Source organism: Diadema setosum, chromosome 7 (assembly GCF_964275005.1).
Source record: "Diadema setosum chromosome 7, eeDiaSeto1, whole genome shotgun sequence".
Classification (NCBI taxonomy): Eukaryota; Metazoa; Echinodermata; class Echinoidea; order Diadematoida; family Diadematidae; genus Diadema; species Diadema setosum.
In genome coordinates, this window is record NC_092691.1 from 12,486,938 (window position 1) to 12,503,018 (window position 16,081).

A 16,081-nucleotide genomic window follows, 5' to 3' on the forward strand; every position below is an offset into this window, starting at 1 on the left:
GAAAATGATTCAAACGACCATAAACTGAGGAAGAAAGGGGTAAAAGGGGTAATTGCTACAAACAGACAGGGATGCAAGTAAGAATATCTATCCTGTTGACTGTGATTGTTATCACTGATATGCATGTATTATGAATAATGATAATGGTCACAGCGTTCCTTAAATTAACTATATTGGTGTATTCACTTCTAAAATTGGTAAAGAAAACTCACGAAAGGAAAACTTGGTACCTGGGCAAGAACGACCATTGCCATTGTAGATTAGTGGTTTCGCCGTCCATGTTATCTTAGCCTGCACTCATTTACCGTCTCCAGAGCTCAGTAACGGTTTCCTATCCCTGACTCTTTGTACGCCATGCTTTCATGACCCCATCCCTTCGTCCTTCCTCCGCCAAATGTTACTTGAAGTGATTACTCGCCACTAGACCAATCTTCATCGAGGTTCGTCAATATTGACCGCGCTTTGTTTTAACAGTTGCCTTGCTAAAGTTTTCCCGCTTGTAACCTAGGTCCGTGTTTGAAGGAGGCATTATGATTGGCAATCATTTCTTAAACAATTGCTGATACCATGGCAACATCTATGAGCCTGTGAATCATTGTTGTATGAATGACATTTATCATAACAGTGATACAGGAATAATTTAGCAGAAAATTACAGGAAGGTAGAAGAGAAACTAACAGTATAGGGACCACTGGCCCCATTACTCTCTTCCAATTTCGACGGATCTTGGCCCAATTTTGGAGAAGCCATAGACCAAATATTCACTCAAACTCCCACCTCCAAGCAAGAAAACTCCCTTCGTATAGGTACTACTTATTGTGCGTAGACCAAAAAGGGCTTCATATGCATGTGGGCCAGATATTGTGTGAAGAAGTTGTGAATCGGACTTAGAATTTCGAAACGGTTATAGCTTAAGATACTTCCCTCCCAATCTGCACATCCTCTGTTGTTCGTTTTGATGTATTTCTTATGGGAATGGAAGAGATCGAAGAGGGTGAGTGATGGCGAAGAAAGGGATGATCCTATCGTAGAAAAACCGCCCTTTACAACAAGTACTGGTAGAATATTATTCATCACACTTACTCACACAAATACACACACGCACACACACACACACGCACACACACACACACACATACAGATAAGAACGATAATAATAGCAATCAAACGTAATGCTGATAATGATAATAATGATTATGATAATCATCATCACCACCATCTGTAGTATTGTAATCACCACACTACTTTATTGAATTTGTTGTTATAATACTAACATTAAAAGAAAGCAAGAGATTGTTTAGAGAGGTGAAGATAGGGGTATGTCTCCCTCTGTACAAATTTTTGTTGAAAATGTATATCAGCAGTTGCGATCTTACGAATTTCATTTTGTACAGAGCGAGACAAAATTATTGAAGAAAATTCAAACCCCAATACTAACACTGTTCCTATCATGATGCCAATATTGATAATGATAACGAGGTCGTCACGTTTTAGTGGATGACGTAGTAGCATATGCTTGAAGTGTTTGTAGACCAAACCACCTGCTTTTAAGCTATGATGTGACATAAAACATTGTTGACTTCGTTGACATTAACATCACTATCTTAAATTGTTGTATCCAAACCAGAATTAAAAAAAAAAAATCAGTCTCATAAAATGCTACGTCATTGAAAATGTTTCATATTAATGTTTTATCATCTACACCGTAATGCAAAACGACATTCAGAATATTGCTTCCAAACGCCATTTAGATATATGCGGACAAATAATTATTAATATCTTTAGGTGCGAGAATTAATGTTGTAGCACCGGTCTACGTACGCTCACCCTCAAAAGATCTTATCGTTTGTGTCCCTGCGCTCGACACGCCACGCGTAAATATCGGCCGGTTGTGACAACATCCTTCGGTTCGGGGTGTGTTTTGATGGCTGACACAGGCAGCCGTGTCTTGGGGAGGAGCAGACGAAATTAGCCATGGATGTTGATGTTGCTTGTTACCCTCAAGGTATCTTGTGTCTTGTTCTGGTCGTGTGCGTGTGCGTGTGCGCGCGTGTGGGTGTGGGTGCGTGTTTGGAGAAATTAAAGCCATCAGATAATAGAAAGAGACACGTAAGGAGCGGGAGAGGGAGCAAGACAGAGAGTTATCTGGATGCAATAGAAGAGGGAGGGTGAAGTATGTTTTTTTGCCTGTCCAGTAATGGCGCCATTTCAGGAAGTCATAATTGCTCTCCTTATCTTTCATACAAAAAAGGAGGAATTATTTTGTTTTTTCATATCAATTCAATAGAACACACGTAATTATCGTTTATTCCATGATATTGTTGGAGTCAGGTTCCCAATCTGAACGATGCCTGCATTATTTCGGAAAAGGTACATTGTGGAGTCCCACACATGAAATTAATATCAATGTTATACTATTGTTATAGTCATTGTCTTCTAGTTTTAGGTCCCGCATATCTCTGTTTCCTTTGTTCCGATGTCAAATTGTTTATACTAGTATCAATATAAAAATGGACAAATGCTCGTACGTGTATTGCCTTTTCTATCCTGAATATTTTATAACTCTTGTATTCCCACTAAATGGATAATACTTACTATGATATATTCTCCCTCCCCCACCAAAAAAAAAAAAAAAAAAAAAAAATCTACTCTATAGAGGAATGCCGCTTCCTAGAGAATATGCTGTCGTAATTTATTCTTCTTAATAAAATTTCTCTCTTGGCCAAAAACGAAGTGAGGTTTGTTAGTTTGTTGGAGCGAGAGCGGCATTCCTAATGAGGTCAGAGCTTCCTTTTCCATTTAAAGGAATAGAAAGGCACCCATATTTTGATTTTTTTTATTTTTTTGTCAGTGCATTTTGCATTTTGCCCAGCCTAGAATAGATGACATTTTCCCGCAAAATGGTAACAGTGCATTTCCTGAGCAAACTGGAATGTAGAATAGAGTCCTCACACCTGCCTTTTGTAGGTCCAACCGATCGTTTTACATCAAATAAAGTAAAAGAGCTCGTTACCTGGGCAACGAATCTCTCTCCCTATCCCCCCCCCCCCCCTCTATCTTTCTCTCCCAATCTATCTCTTATTTTCCTTAATCTCCTCTCCTTTCTCCGCTCTCTTAATCTTTCTCTCTCTGCTCTCTATCTCTTTTTTTTTTGATACCTCCTTTCCTTTTTATCCTGTCTCCTAATTTCTCTCTCTTCCTCTCTACAACCTCCTCTTTCACTTTCTCTTTCTCTCTCTTTCTCTTTCTCTCTCTGTATAGTTGTTTCTCTGTCTCTCTGTTACTCAGCTTTTCCACGCGCACAAATATACACGTATGTTCCAGAAGAAAAGCATGCTAAAGTAAAATCAGATACTTATCAAATACTTATCGCCGTCCCTACCTATAAAAGATGAACGGCAAATACTAGTATACAGACACGGGGAAGCGCGATCAAAAAACTGCGCAAAAACTAATGAAATAAGAATAAAAATTACTCAACTTATCACTTTTTTATTTATCTGACATACTGATAAATAGAGAACTACGTTTCAAGATTATAGTAGATCAGTTTTATTTGTAGGAAGTGATCGGGGAAAAAATAATTCGGCTATCAGTGAGGGTACAGTTTCAAATGCTTTCACAGCATACAGCTCAGATTTACATTTTTGCCCATATACTTTTGACGGGATTGACTTTTGTTTTCCATGTTTTATACAGAGGAGAAATTTCACTGCATTCAATAAAGAATCAAACTATAGCAATATATAGCCGACATTTTATGTTATGAATGAATCTTCAGATTACTCAGAAAGACGGCGACATCGAACCCCAATCATCAAAACCACAAATGAACCTGAGGAATCACTTTTGTACATCAAGAAAAAACTTACAGCTGTTTGAATAATTACAGCCTGTTGGAACTCCATCTCTCGAGCTTCCTGAGATAAAAACAATGGAGCTATCAGTCTATTTCTATTTCTTATTCTGAAGTTTTGGTTGTTTCTGAGAAGCGTGCGAGGAGTGGATCATTAAAAGGAGTTACCATGTCCAAGACGGGACATTATGTTGCACAATCAGCTGACTCATGGTATCTATTGAAAGAATAACTTAGACAAGCAAACAAACCGAACTTCAAAAGGCGTTATGATTCCCTTACAAGTAGAATGATCAACACAACTATCTTTTTATTCTCTGGTTGAAATTACTATATCAAAGTAGCCTTTTGTTATCATCACTCTTCCTATTTTACTTCAGTCTTTCCTGCATTGTTATTTCATCTCTCCCTTAGCAATCAAAATCCCAAAGGAGTTCTCGCTCTTCGAAAGTAAAAGTAAGTCAACGATTTTCAACGTCAACGAGATATGCTTCATAATGGAACACTGTTTGAGGTATTTTTTTTCTTTCTCTGCAAAGAATGAAATTGTTTCTGTACTGTTTTTTTTTTAATTCTTGCCCGTGTGTAAAGACAATGATAACAATGCAAATTGAAAAAAAAAAAGGTCGAGTCTTGTAAGTTCTGTTGTTTGTGTCATACAATGTACATAATATGGCTTTCCAAGTTCTTTCAACGGTTCGATTTGTAGTGATACATTTATGTTAACTTAGTTTTAGAAGACAGCTGCAGAGTATAGTATTGTTTTCTTGTTTGGATGTTTTGTTTTGCTTTGTTTGTTTTTGTTTGTTTTTGCTTGTTTGTTGGTTGGTATTTTAGTTTTTTTTTTCTTCCTTTTTTTTTTTTGTTTGCTTGGGGGTTAAAATGCAATTCATAGTTGGGAATTTGGTATCTTGTCTGTTGATCAAACGGGACAACGAGCATAGAGTTGAGACGAAATTCTATCACGTCTATAAGTGCTAGACAGTTGCATCTGCCTTGCCAGTCACTAATTTCAAGTGTTATAACATATTGTTTTTCATTATCCTGACCAAATACTTTCATAGGGTAAATTAGTGAAGAACTGATCAAATTGGAAAACGGGGTAGGTATAAAGGATTATTTCAAAGTGACTCTGTTTTCAAGATGAAGTGCCATCCAATTTATTTTTTTTTTTAGTTTTTAGGCCACCACCACAATAATGTAGAAAAGAAAAATTCGAAAGCTTCAGTGAAGCTCAATTATTCGCCCGCAAATCGATGCAAAGTTGATAATATGGATTCAAGCAATTTCCTTCTTTGCGGCACAGTGACTCTGTTTGTATGTTTTTAATATCCCTGTGCAGTTTAAAAAAGCACAATTACATGGAAAGTAAAATTGCATTTCCACGAATCGAAACACCGTTCGCCCAATCATTTTAATCACAGGCCTCGGTCAAAATAACCGTAAGACTCCAGGCGAAAGTCGGATTCGGATAACTCTGAAAACCATTCAAGACAACACCAATACTTTAACTGTCTTCTCTCTTGAATTTTGTGGCAAAAAGAGGGGGGGGGCAAAGAAAAAGTGATTAGAAAATAGGGTTTAAAAAAATCACTTTCCATAAGTGGGTTTGTTTTGATGGTCACGTGGTGAACGTAGACATAAAGAAGATAGTTGATGTTACTGTTGTGTGTTTTTTGTCTTAATCTATCGGTTATGTTTATTTTAATTCATTCTATTTCATTTCATTTGTTTCCTTCTTATTTGCTATGTTTCTGATTTGATGAGATTTTGTTTATGTGTTTAAAGGAGCCTATACACCCAAAGAATAACATTTTGTTGAGGTGTTTAGGTACTGTCAAACAACCCAAAATCTAGTTTTACCACTCATTAGAGAAATCGGTAATAGAGGGGGAAAAAAACATCTCTTTCTTGTATGTTTGCACAATCAATACGGAAAACAGGGAATCTGTTGGTGCTGGTGATTAGAGTATTTTTTCCCTCTCTCCCTCTAAGTACCGAATCCTCTAGAGGGTGGAATTAACAGTGCCCAAACACGTGAACATACCGTAATTTGTGATTGTTGAAGCTTTTCAAGTCTTATATATATATATATATATACGGCACTGTGGTAGGTGAAAACAAATTTTTAAGCCTGACGGCTTAAAGGGTGTGCACAGTTCTGGTTGAGGTGAGGATTTAGCGTGTAACGTTTTGCGAGATATTCACGAACCATTCTATGAAATGTCAAAGAGCATGCAATTCTAAGGGGTATCAAAAGTTTATTTGATGAAAATCGGTTTTGAAATGGCTGAGATATCCAAAAACAAGGTGAAACAAAGGGATCCTAATAAAAGGCGTGGCCTGTCGCCTTTTATTATTATCACTTTTTTGGATATCTCAGCCATTTAAAAACCAATTTTCATCAAATAAACGTTGAATCCTTCTTGAAATTACATGCTCTTTCACATTTCATGAGAGATTTCTCCTTATCTCACTTGTTAATATCATAAACCTGCATCCCCACCTCAACCAGTACTGTACAGTCCCTTTAAAGCCACTGTTTAACATTGGGAGTAGTGATTTTTTTTTTTTTTAAGTTGACACATTTATGCAAATGTATAGTTCAGTTGTATCACGAAACATCCTCATACAATATGAAAATTTCCCAACAAAGCCACAAATACACTAAGCAAAAAAAGCAAGATCATATTTCGCACAGAAAATCTGACTGAATATTAATGTTTTATATACCGTATTAAAGGTAATTCAATTGGCTATCAACCTGGTAAGTCAATAGAAAGGCAAACTTTACGCATGAGTGAACACATTCACATTTCTCTTCCAAGGCACAAAAGCAAAAATTGCAAAAATGAACAAGTTGTCATTCATGCGTATGTGCTCTTCCATGTATAACAACAAAAGACAATCCAAAACAGTAAAAGATACAAATCAAGTTTCAAAAATCGTCCTATGAGCTCTACAATGACTTTGTAGTCTTCAAAGATAAGGAAAGACGGAAAAATAATAGAGAAAATTAAGAATCTTCTGTCACATCTGAATTCAAATGGCATGAAAGAGAAAATATCAACAAAAAATTGTAGAAATTTCAAATGTCATTTCAAATCCAGAAATTTGAAAATGATATTTGGTTCCTGAATTTGTCTCATGAATCCTTAAATTCCGAAATCAAAAGAATGAAATAAAGAAAGTTTGTCCATTTTATGACCTTTGCGGCTTACTTGCTGTGTATTTTAGAGTTAGATTCGACAGAAAACTCCTAGTTTTTCCCCTTTAGTTTCCCACTTTGTTTGTGTTTTAGGATATAAAGACATACTAGGGAACGAAAACTTATTTTTGCGTTTTCATTCATGTCTCTCATTGTGTCAAATCGTTGGGATTTTTTGTTTTGTTTTATTGTTTTTCATTGCTATCCTGAAGGGCGTTTGCATATGAATGACATAATGTCAATTTTTGCAATTTTTACTTTTGTGTCTTGAAAGACAAAAATCAATGTGTTCACTCATGCATGAACTTTCTTTTTTATATAGCCAAACAGGTTGATGGAAAATTAAACAATCTTTAATACGGTATATGACACAATGATTTTGATCAAAATCTTCTCTGAAAAATATGTGTTGGAAAAAGTGTTTATCTTTTTTTTTGCGTGTTTTTTTTTTCATCTGCAAATGGTAAATAGTGACTTTCAATATTTCGATTATAACAGTAATATCCCTCATAAAAAACACACAAATGCTAATGGTTACCACGTTCACAGTAACCATGGGTTTAAGTCTTTCTCTTGTGAGAGGAAATTGGTCACATTTTCGACCTACCTCTTCAAGTGTTTGAAGAAGTTCGTGGAGTTGTATAGTTTTGTCCCATTCTAGGCGTGAACCGAGTGGGCTGGGCATATATCGCTCGTAGGCTTCCTCCAACGATGCATTCACGATACATTCAATGCGGTGCCTGCGTTATGAAGATGGCCAGATGTGTGTATAACAAACGTAAAAACAAGGGGGATTGTCGAAATTTACATGGGAAATGAAACAATTTGGTTGTTTATGTCTACAAATTGGGATTTTCTCAAAATCTCAAAAATCTCAAAATGGCTAGATAGACTTGGAATGGTAATAAAGAACTGAATACTTGAAGTGGCCTTTTTTCCAAACGTCTTCAAAATGTAAACACACGGGAACGGATAAAGTAAACGTGGAGTCGGAGCTGCATGGAAATTATTGTAAGCATATCGTTTTTATTTCTTTAATGTTGATAACAAAGAAAAAGTGGGAACTAAGTAAGTTTGCAAATATCTTATAGATATGACAAATTTACGGACCATGAGAAGGGCACATTATTGACGCCTTACCAGTTTGTTGTGGTATCTATCTATACTACTTTCAAGGAGCTGCTTCTCTTGCCACACTTTGGTTCTAGAAATCAAGTTAAAATCACTTAGATTGAGCAAAATACTGTTAAACCTGTCTAATGAAGTAAGATGAACGCTAAAGTGACATTGCGAATCCAACTCTATATCATTATAGCTGCTTTTTTTAACAAGGTCTACTCATGTCTGGTGTGTTCTACACGGGCAATGACGAGAGGTGTTTCTTTATTACGAAGGCTCGTTATTCCGAAACACACAATTCCTTCAGTTCGTTAGTCCACAAAAATGAAATTTGGTTCTTTAGTCCCAACATAAATTGTTTATCAACCCGAAAATCAAATAAGGTTCGTCAATCCGAAAATGAAGATAATTTACATACTTAATTTAGTGAGTACTACCCTTATTTCTTTTTCGGATTAACGAACCTTCGAGATAACGAAAACGTGGGAAAGGGAACCTTATTTCACTTTCGGATTAGCGAAAGTTCGGAATAACGAATCTGCTACACATACTCCATTATCTGCAGTTTTATGGTGGCTACTACAGATTTTATCTTACACATATTTCATTTCACCAAACAATGATTATGCTAACCATACTGTCAATGAATACAATTTTTCAACGTCAACTCCTAAAAGATCAACCCTACTTCTTATTAAACTGATGCCACTCACACAAGAAACATTTTCATCATACTCACATGTAACCAGGAAAGAGCGTTGACCTCTTCGACCATACTTTCACGTGCTTCTGCAAATTAAAGGGAAAAAAAGAGATTTAAAGAAAGAAAGACAGAGCAACACAGAGACGGAGAGATCTTCTGTAAAAACTTTGCACGAAACGTCTGCAAGGCGAATCCTGAGAAGACACTTACATGACATTTAAGGTCTGTTTGGAAATCCCAAATGCGAACGTAGCCTCGTAAATTTTAGAAAAACGCATACGTATGGCGAATCCTAACACATTTTGGTCAGACATGGAAAAGCAGAGAGGAAACCACAAACACTGCCAGATTGAATAAGCGTGTTTGCAGAGAGCATTTCGTCCTAGATATCGAGTTTCTTGTGGTCCATTATTAAGATCCTGTCAGGATTACTTAGAGTCTAAGCTTTAGGAGCAATTTTACCCCTTTTTTCTCCTTTCCTGGGCGGTCGATAGCTTGCCTCTTGGCGCCGCCATGTTTTTCTCGATTTTTTTTTTTTTTTATCACCAGTATTTCTTCCACTTCTAATATATAGTTCTAGTACTCGTCCTGTAGGTGCTGGTTTATTTAATAATTTAATTCTCTTTTTCTGCTTATAAGGCATTTTTTCTATCTCATCTTATCTATTTTCTTATTTTTTCCTTCATCATTCTATTCAATCTTTACAAGGAACGTAAAGCAGTAATAAAGAATAATATTCACACACACACACTTAAAGTATGTATGTATGTAGGCTCTATGTATGTATATACCTACATAACCATACATTCTACCTATCTATCCATCTACCTATTATATATTAATTATTCATCTATTTGACTCTTCTGAGCAGCAAACGGATTCAAGGTGTATATTTGGGCCTACTTGCTCAATGAATACTTATGTCCATGGAAAGGCAAATGGATAATATGATTATACTCGACACTAGCTGGTATTCTTCTTTACACAAACATCACTTTCATGTGAACTGAAATATTTCCTACCATCAAGTGACCATTACTTCTTACTCTTAATATGTTCAATTGCTTATAGTGTCGCACTTATCGCACGGGAGTCACCAGTAGACAATAATGTAGGCAAATGGCCGGCGAACAAATTTTCTGTGACTACATTACCATTCTCGCCCACAATAACACCATAAAACACACATGTATATCAATATACACAAAAAGTGCAATCCTCGTGTAACTGCGGTCATCTCTATTACTGTGCCTAGGCTTGACATAGTACACTTGACAACTGAAGTGCTTTTTCGATATGTTTCGGGATACGGCAAAAGTGTGGACACGACCCCGTACATCAGGTTCCCCTTCCACAGTGACTGTGAATCAGACAGCGAGGTCATCCTTAAACGTGTGTCGTTACCTTCTGTGATGGCAGTGTGTTGAAATGCATCACGACCTCAGAGTCTAGAGTTCATTTATTGTTTTTCTTGTTCTTCTCGCCTTTGTCTTTCTTCCTTAATTCTGCATGTCTTTCTTACTTTTTTATTTCCAATTAGTCGTGTGGGAGGTGGAACTTACTCTGCTGCTATTTTAGGACTATAACCTATACATGCGTTCCCCTAGAAGGCAGACGGTGTCATGCTGTCCAGAGTGTTTGAAAGAGGAGAAGTCCTTTCCAGTGGGGGGGGGGGGGGGGGGAGTGGATATAAAACATGCATTGAACTCTGGCGCGATCCTCGGGAGAGTCACACATCTATAAAGGAGTGAACAATGCGATTATACTAAGATGCTTCAAACCAATACCATGGCTTAAGGATCGTTTTCTTTATTAATTTCAAACTGTTGCATGTAACAGTTGGTTGACAAGAATACATTTCCGCGAATCTTATTCCCGTGATTCTCTTGTAAATTCTTTAGCAGTTGAGACTCAAGGAGATTATCCTGTGCAGAGAAAGGTTTATGAGTAACCTCAAGATGCTTGTCCCTTCGGGCTTTCCTCCCTTCCTCCCTTCCTCCCTTCCTCCCTTCGGGCTTCCTGCTGGTCTCTAAAGTTTATTTTACCCTCATCATTAATTGATTCCTTGACACTACTCATGTAATATTCTGATCGCTCGCTCGATGTCGGCACATATACAAGTATCTATGAATACCTGTGTATGTGTGCAAATGCGTGTATGTGTGTGTGTGTGCGTGTGTGTGTTTGTATTTCTGTGGTTGAAAATCATTCTGTGTGAGGACAAGGGAAAACAAGAATAGAAAGAGATGGAACACTGCCTCTAGGTGGAGAGAGGTCAACTGCACCCTTAAACTCAAGATGCAGAGTTGGGTTACCACCATAGAAATGGGGGGAGGGAGAGGTTTTACAGACTGTGACACGACATTTGCCACTGCGACATTGCTCGGATCTCATTTTCTCCGAGGATTTAGGTTTAATGTTAGGGTTGTGATAGGGCTTTGGGTTTAGTTTTATGTGAGGATTAGGATTAGGGTGTAGGATTATGTTTGTGGGTAGAATTTATGTTTGGTCAGCGTGTAGATATTTCATGAAGCAATTGCCATGGAAACGTTGCAGACAAAGTCCCAATCAGTGAGTTTCACAATTAGAAAAGATGTAAAATGTTCGAAATTTTCGACTCTTCCATCTCTAATCTAAATCATAATATGAAAGACGTAAACAGTTTACGTTCTTTTCACCAAGGATCGATGCGTGGCACTTGTTTTTTCAACATGATACATTTTTATTGAAAATGGTTTTGAAACGCAAACTTCGCACTCATAATCGGCCGAGTGCCCCACAGGCATGTTTCCCTGTCGCCCTGAAATGAGTTGATATCATCATGAAACTTCGCTAATCCTAATATTACTTTTCTTCATTTTGTATAGTCATAAAGTTTTGATAAATTCAAGCAGCTCCTCTCCCATGTTTTGTTATATTTTGTAACAAGGTAAGTCTGGAAATCTGACCGTCGCAATGAAAACGCTCGTTCTTCTTTCTGTTCATAGATAAGCAAACCAAAGAAGACACGTTGGGGCTGACACCACTTTCCATCCGATGAGGGTAGAGAGAGAAAGGGGGAGGGAAAGGAAACATGAGGACAATTGAAAAGGATAACCATCAGACAGATGAATTACAACACCAAATCAAACCTGAGAGTAACGGAGAACGACAGAGGCAGGAAAAAAAGATGAGTGGGGAAAATAAGGAGCAGGGGAAAGAGGAGTAAAGAGAGACAGAACCTGGCAGAAAAAAAAAAAAAACACTGAGAAAAAAGGGTGGGAGATTGAAAGAAAAAGGGAGGGAGAAAGAAAGGAAGAGAGATGAAGGAATGGAACAGAGTATATATGATGAACTTAAGCACGTACTCTGGAGAGTATGAAACATGAAAGCGAGACTTGTTCCGATAATCATCGCAGTCCTGAGGGCTGAGAGAGATTCAATGGTCTACCGAGGCTAGCTGGGATGTTTTGAATATCAATCGGACCTCATCGATCCCAGGTAAGCCTATTCCTTCCGCCGCTCCCAATAGCATTACTGAGAAGATGGTCTATTTTTATTTCAGGAAAAATATTGTGTTGATATGATATTACAATCTTATTCATCTTCTAACAGCCTGCCGTATTTTCTTCTTCCAACTCCCCGTGCTCCCACATGCTACGATAGCGGAGGGTGCGCACATCGCAGAAGTTAACACACCACTGTCGTCTCACTGCTGAGGGCTCGAGTTCACATTTGAGAGGAGGAGAGGGTACGTCGAAAAAGGTCGAGTGTGTAAAGGATACGGGCATCATGAAGGTGGATACTCTTGCGTTCCACTCTAACTCTCAGGGAAGCCTGCAATCTACCGGGCATCAGTGGTGGCAGGCGAAATCAGGGTCCTGCGGGATCAGCTTTGATGGCAATGATAGCAGCGAGGGCAATGAGATGGGGGAAACTGAGTTGCTGGAAGTCTCTTGATGTGGTTGATTTCCACAGAGGTGAGGTGTGTGCAAACAACAAATGATCCCTATCAAGGGGACTGGAAAAGGAGATCTGTGTGTCTTTATGAGACGAGGTCCCATTCGGGGTCCCTGGATCACATAGAGGGGCAATCAATCATGTAAATTTTATAATATTCATAACACAAAATTGGAACTTGTAAAATGCTTACGAGCTGTCGTTAATGTTTATCCAAGAAATGACAGGGGGCCAAAATGTTGCGTTTGTCTTTCATAGTTCGATATGACCCTCCAATTTGCAGTGTTTGTCTTGCTCTGTAATTCTCCTCTTGTAGTGATATTGATAAGGGGCTTGACGTCGGGAAAGGGGAGGGAGGGGGTTTGAGGAGGGCAATAACTAATCTTATTTCAATTTTAGACTAGCGAACCTTTGGAATACCCAAAACTTAAGAACAGCGCCACAAAATGTTCGCAATAAGAAACCCAATTTCATTTTCCGATTAAGGAATATTTAGGTATAGAGGATCTGTGTGCTCCCGGTATAACGAACCTTCGGAATAACAAACATCGCCCGACATTATGTGTCATTAACCATTTCGTTAAACTACATTTATGCTGGCTGAGAGTATCTAGCAGTACTGCACTTTGTTGTTTAGAGATATCTTCGTTCGGAAAATGTAAAAATAAGTGAGAAAGATCTCAGAGTCTGATGGACAGGATATTTGTTGAGTGTGAAAATCAGAAATGCAATTGAATTGTAACTAATGTCTTGCGATTTCCACTCTGCACAAAAAATCCGCAAAAGTGGACCAAATCACTGCTTGAAATGTTGTTTTCCAGTCTATTCCATCCTTTCGTTTCACAAATAGGCGTGAAATACATGCGCATCGTAGCCAAGCTTCATTTACTTGTTAATCTTTACTTGGTTCACTTTGTAGTCCATCATCTGCCTTTTCAATTTTCCTTCCTTCTTCACTTCTTTAGTCGCCTTTCCCTGATCTATGTTTTTGTTTTTGTTTTCAAATTAGTGTCCATTATATCATTTATTAGAAACTTTAAGTTTATTTTTAGAAGATTTCCATCACATCCAATTTCACTCAATACGATCAACTTTATTGTCCCAGGGAATGATTAGTGCAGTAATACATAATGATGTTCTGTTATGAAAAATTACCATTATCATGTTCTACCGCATTGATGAGACGTGGCAATGCACAAATGGAGGGCAAAAACGGGCTACAGATGATGTTAATACGCACACAAAGAAAAACACCCTCATGCCGACGGATAGAATGTTTGTCCAGAGAGAGGAGGGTGATTCTGATAGGAGATAAAAGAGAATGAAACTAAACGACAACGACGGATGAAATAATGAGTTTCTTAACGGGTCAACTTGCTCATAATAATTACAGAATGATTAATGAAATAATAAAGAATCTATATATCTATAGACATTGGATATTATAAAGGAGAGTGTATTATGATATAATTTTTATGTTTCATAATGTGATATTCTGCTGGTGTTTAGCCCTAATGTACTAGACAGTATTCATTCTGTTATTTATGTCACATCAAGGGATTTGATTAAATCACCTCTTTGGTCTACTGTCTTCGCCGCGTCCATCCGTGAATGTTTGGTGTTGGTCCATGCACATGTTCTACTACTAAATGTACACGAGAATAGTACTTTGAAAAGGCTCAAGAGTTAGCCGCACAAATTGAATCATTTTGAAACCAGAACCCTGATGATTTTATATCCAAACGAAACTTGCCTAAAAGACCCCCCCCCCCCTCATTGCTGGAAAAAAGGGAGAAAAGAAACATAACAACATATTATGACAGGTATGTCAGCTACAAAATAGCCTAGGGTTAAAAAGCCAATTTCTTTCGTATGTTGGTATGCATGGGCTTCGATGCAAAGGAAGGAACACCGGCTTGCTTATCAACCTGAAATGAAACTTGGTTTATGATGACCTTCAGTAACGCTAATTCTCCGCATCTCCCAATATCATCACTTTATCTGATTAGGGCGGAGATGGTTGCTTCATATTCTTTTGTACTTCCATCATTGAATACCGCCCTCACGTCGCACAGAATGGGGGAAGCCGTATATTGGCCCTGTCGGCTTGAATTACCGCTTTGGGGTATAACGCTCGCTTTGTTTGACGTCAATAAATTAATGTCCTAAATGGAATGTCTCTGATACTGTGGTTGATGGTGCTTTAAGTGATTAGTGGAAACATGAATATCTGGGTCACAGAACGTTCATGGTTTCATTACGAGAATCGCAAGTGAATACTCGCTGCAGTGAGAGATACAAATGGACATTTTTTTTTTTCTTAAATGAAGAATTCTCATCCGGACGTGATTGACTAACATCGGTCAGGATTCTCACTAGGGTTTCTGTATTATTGATTACTGTATGCCCCTTTAACTCTAAGACTTGTATTGTCTATTCCTGTGGCTGTATCTGTGTGTGTTGATGTGTTCGTGTGTGTGTTTGTGTACCTGTGTTTGTAAGTTGTAACTAATTTTCAAATCAAGAGTGTCATTCAAATCATTTGTGTTATCATAACGTACTAATATTGCATTTAATTCATATCAGTTGAAAAGAGGAGTTAAAGAAATAGATTAGGCCTATATAATTATTAAAAGATGAATATTGTTGTTGATGTTGTTGTTGTTGGGGTTGTTGTTGTTGGGGTTTTTTCACCCAGAATGAAGTATTTTGTCAGGTACTGTGTGATTACTGTCTGTGGACTCTATTTTGATAAAGTTGAACACATGACTGTGAATTGTGCTGTGTGATGATTACATAATGATTCGGATGAAATCTATATGGACATGAAAAACTTTTGATAGTATATTAAAGTATGGAATAGTACTAATTAAATAAAAATATTCATAATGAAAACGGAAAGACGGTAAAAGTTTGGCATGTCGCCTTTTTTTTTTCCTCTTCTGAATTGATGATTTGTATTGTGATACTACTTGCTTACTGTTGATTATTTTACTGTGACGTCAATATAGAAATGTCTGCACTGTTAGACGTATTTTCTTGTTTCTAAGTTTCTTCCTCCGTGGGGTTTGCATAGTAAATTCAAGTGTTTCCGACCTTGCTGATTGTTATCATAATGCAAGACTTTTGTTTGTTTGTTTGTTTTTTATCTGTGTTGTCCCAGCTCAATGAAACTTAATAAATTTGCAAAATCTTAATTAAAATCGAAGACTTTTCAACCGGACCAATTAGAAAAGAAGGGGAAGAAGCCTCCCAG

The 16,081-nt window shown here is 37.5% G+C and overlaps 1 protein-coding gene across 1 annotated transcript in view; it reads right to left on the reverse strand.

Annotated features, from left to right (window-relative positions):
- Positions 1-16,081, reverse strand: part of LOC140231060 (stAR-related lipid transfer protein 5-like) — a 33,832-nt gene that overhangs the window by 10,873 nt on the left and 6,878 nt on the right. Inside the window, exons 2-3 of the mRNA XM_072311213.1 lie at positions 8,923-8,972; positions 7,672-7,804 (exon numbers count right to left, since the gene is read on the reverse strand). Of these exons, the coding sequence (XP_072167314.1) occupies positions 7,672-7,804; positions 8,923-8,972 (183 nt within the window). The remainder of the gene's footprint in view (positions 1-7,671; positions 7,805-8,922; positions 8,973-16,081) is intronic.